The sequence below is a fragment of the Onthophagus taurus genome, chromosome 5, assembly GCF_036711975.1.
Source record: "Onthophagus taurus isolate NC chromosome 5, IU_Otau_3.0, whole genome shotgun sequence".
In the NCBI taxonomy this organism is placed as follows: Eukaryota; Metazoa; Arthropoda; class Insecta; order Coleoptera; family Scarabaeidae; genus Onthophagus; species Onthophagus taurus.
The window spans coordinates 12,376,951-12,379,413 of NC_091970.1; the positions used below are offsets into that span (position 1 = coordinate 12,376,951).

The 2,463-nt window shown below is 32.0% G+C and overlaps 1 protein-coding gene across 1 annotated transcript; it reads right to left on the reverse strand.

The window, feature by feature from the left end:
* Positions 1–1,651: 1,651 nt before the first annotated feature.
* LOC139429813 (uncharacterized) lies at positions 1,652–2,104 on the reverse strand. Its single transcript, XM_071196030.1, has one exon. It carries the CDS (start codon positions 2,102–2,104, stop codon positions 1,652–1,654), a length of 453 nt encoding a protein of 150 aa, XP_071052131.1.
* Positions 2,105–2,463: the final 359 nt, after the last annotated feature.

The window sequence follows — 2,463 nt, forward strand, 5'->3', positions numbered from 1 at the left end:
TTATTTTAAATGGAATGCTATAGTTTTTATTACACCTTTCAATTACACATAAAAAAATATGTTGACTTTGATAAAAGTTGTTGGTACCTACCATTTTTTGTTTTCGAATTATTTTGATTTGAAGCTTTTTTTGGCAAATTTCACCATGAGCTTTAAAAGACGATATCTCAGTTAACGTTCATTAAAAAAAACCTCTAAATTGGCATGATTACTCTTCAGATGTTGTCAAATAGATTGTCATTTCTTGTATCAGAGTATCTTATACAGGATGGTCAAAAATTGAATTACCGTTTCTCCATATTCAATGGCTAGAAAGTCAAAAATTTTAAATGGAATGCCCCGTATTTTTTTACCCTATCAGAAAGGGAATTTAATTCTCTACAAATTATCTATAAACATTCCTATACCTATTTAATGTAGTTTCCCTGATATTGGGAAATTAATCAAAGCATGCACGGAATGCGGGAAAACGTTTGATTTTTTTATGGAATTTTGACAGTTTTTGGTCCATATTTGTGTTATTGTTGTTTTTACTTACTTTTGATCACGAGTGAAAGTCATTGTGTATCATGGCAAATTATTCCAACGCCGATATTTTAAATTTGTTTTATATTCATGGCAATGGCCTCCACGATCTCCAGATTTAATACCATTGGATTTTTATTTGTGGGGTCACTTAAAAAATCAAGTGTTTAATTCACCGGTCAACACACGACAAGTGTTGCGTGATAGAGTGGTGCGTGCACTACGTACTATTGATGGCGACCAACTTCTACGGGCCACAATCGTAGAAGTCAAAAGAAAAGTTGAAAAATGTTTAATGGTGAATGGTCAGCATATCGAACAGTTTTAATTCTTTTATAATTTTAAGTTTTTGTTTTATTCTAATTTCTGTTATTAAATTGTTGTTTTTCATTGTTTCATTTATTCGTTTTTCTGTTGGTCATGTTTGATAAATAAAAGCGAGCAAGCTAAAGGTTATTCAACCATAGTTAATTGTAGAAATAATAATTTAAATAAATTAAACAATGAACTGTCAAAATGTCTTGGCCTGCTAACCAAAAAAAACACAAACGGGCTTTGGGATTCTATGTCTGATTTTGATTTATTTTCCAATATCAGGGAAACTACACTAAATAGGTATAGGAATGTTTATAGATAATTTGTAGAGAATTAAATTCCCTTTCTGATAGGGTAAAGAAATATGGGGTGTTCCATTTAAAATTTTCGACTTTTTCGCAATTGAATATTGAGAAACAATAATTCAATTTTTGACCAGCCTGTATAAGATTTTCTGATACAACAAATGACAATCTATTTGGCAGCATCTGTAGAGTAGTCGTGCCAATGCAGAGCTTTTTTGAATGATCGTTAGCTGAGATATGGGCTTTTAAAGACCATGGCGAAATTTGTCAAAAAACACTTAAAATCAAAATAACTCGAAAACAAAAAACGCTAGGTACCAACAACTTTTATCAAAGTCAACATATTTTTTTACGTATAATTGAAAGGTGTAATAAAAACTATAGCATTCCATTTAAAATAACGAAGTTGTGGTCTACTTCCGGTAGACCGGAAGGGTGGCCATCTTGAAAATATTTTAGATCGCAAGTTTAGAAAGAACAACCCATGCTACCAAAATTTCGAACCACTAAATAACGAACCAGTTACGTGAGACACTTGTATATTCAGCTTCGGTAGATGAAAGACTTACGCATTGCTGTTTCTTACATTGCCATGATACTAACATATTGTTTAAAAATATGCAATCGCCGCTGTTGGATTTTCTATCTTGTAAATCGGACGCCCAGTCTGCATCTGCATAAACTTTTACCACGTCCGTTTTGTTATCGCCTTCATATCCTATTTTTAATTTTAAGTCTATTGTTTCTTTTAGATATTTGAATACTCTTTTTACTTCAACCCAGTCTCTATTCAAGGGTCCTTTTGTTTGTTGCGCTAGAATAGATACGGAGGCTGAAATATCAGGTCTTGTATTATTACATAAATATAATAGAGCTCCTATTGCGCTTTTATACTTTACTTCGTCGAATTCTTCTGAACCCGTTGATTTATCTTTTCTGTAACCTGTATTCATGGGCATTTTGCTACCTTTAACATCTTAACATTAACTTTTTCTGAATATAAGACTGTTGGTGTAAATAAAAATTGTTATTTTCTCTTTCTATTTGAACTCCCAAAAATTCCTTGATTTCTCCTAACGATTTAATTTTGAAATAGCTTTTTAGTTCTTCTTCCATAGCACTGAATGTTTTATCATATTTTGCTATACAGCAAATGTCATCAACATGAACTGTTAAATGTGAAGTATCATCTTTCGTTGTTTTAGAGTACAAACATGGGTCGTTTAAACTTCGCTTAAATTGTTGCTTTTCTAAAACTTCGTTTAATCTTTTATACCATTCACTGGCCCCTTGTTGTTCCCCAGGAATGCTGTTTCAA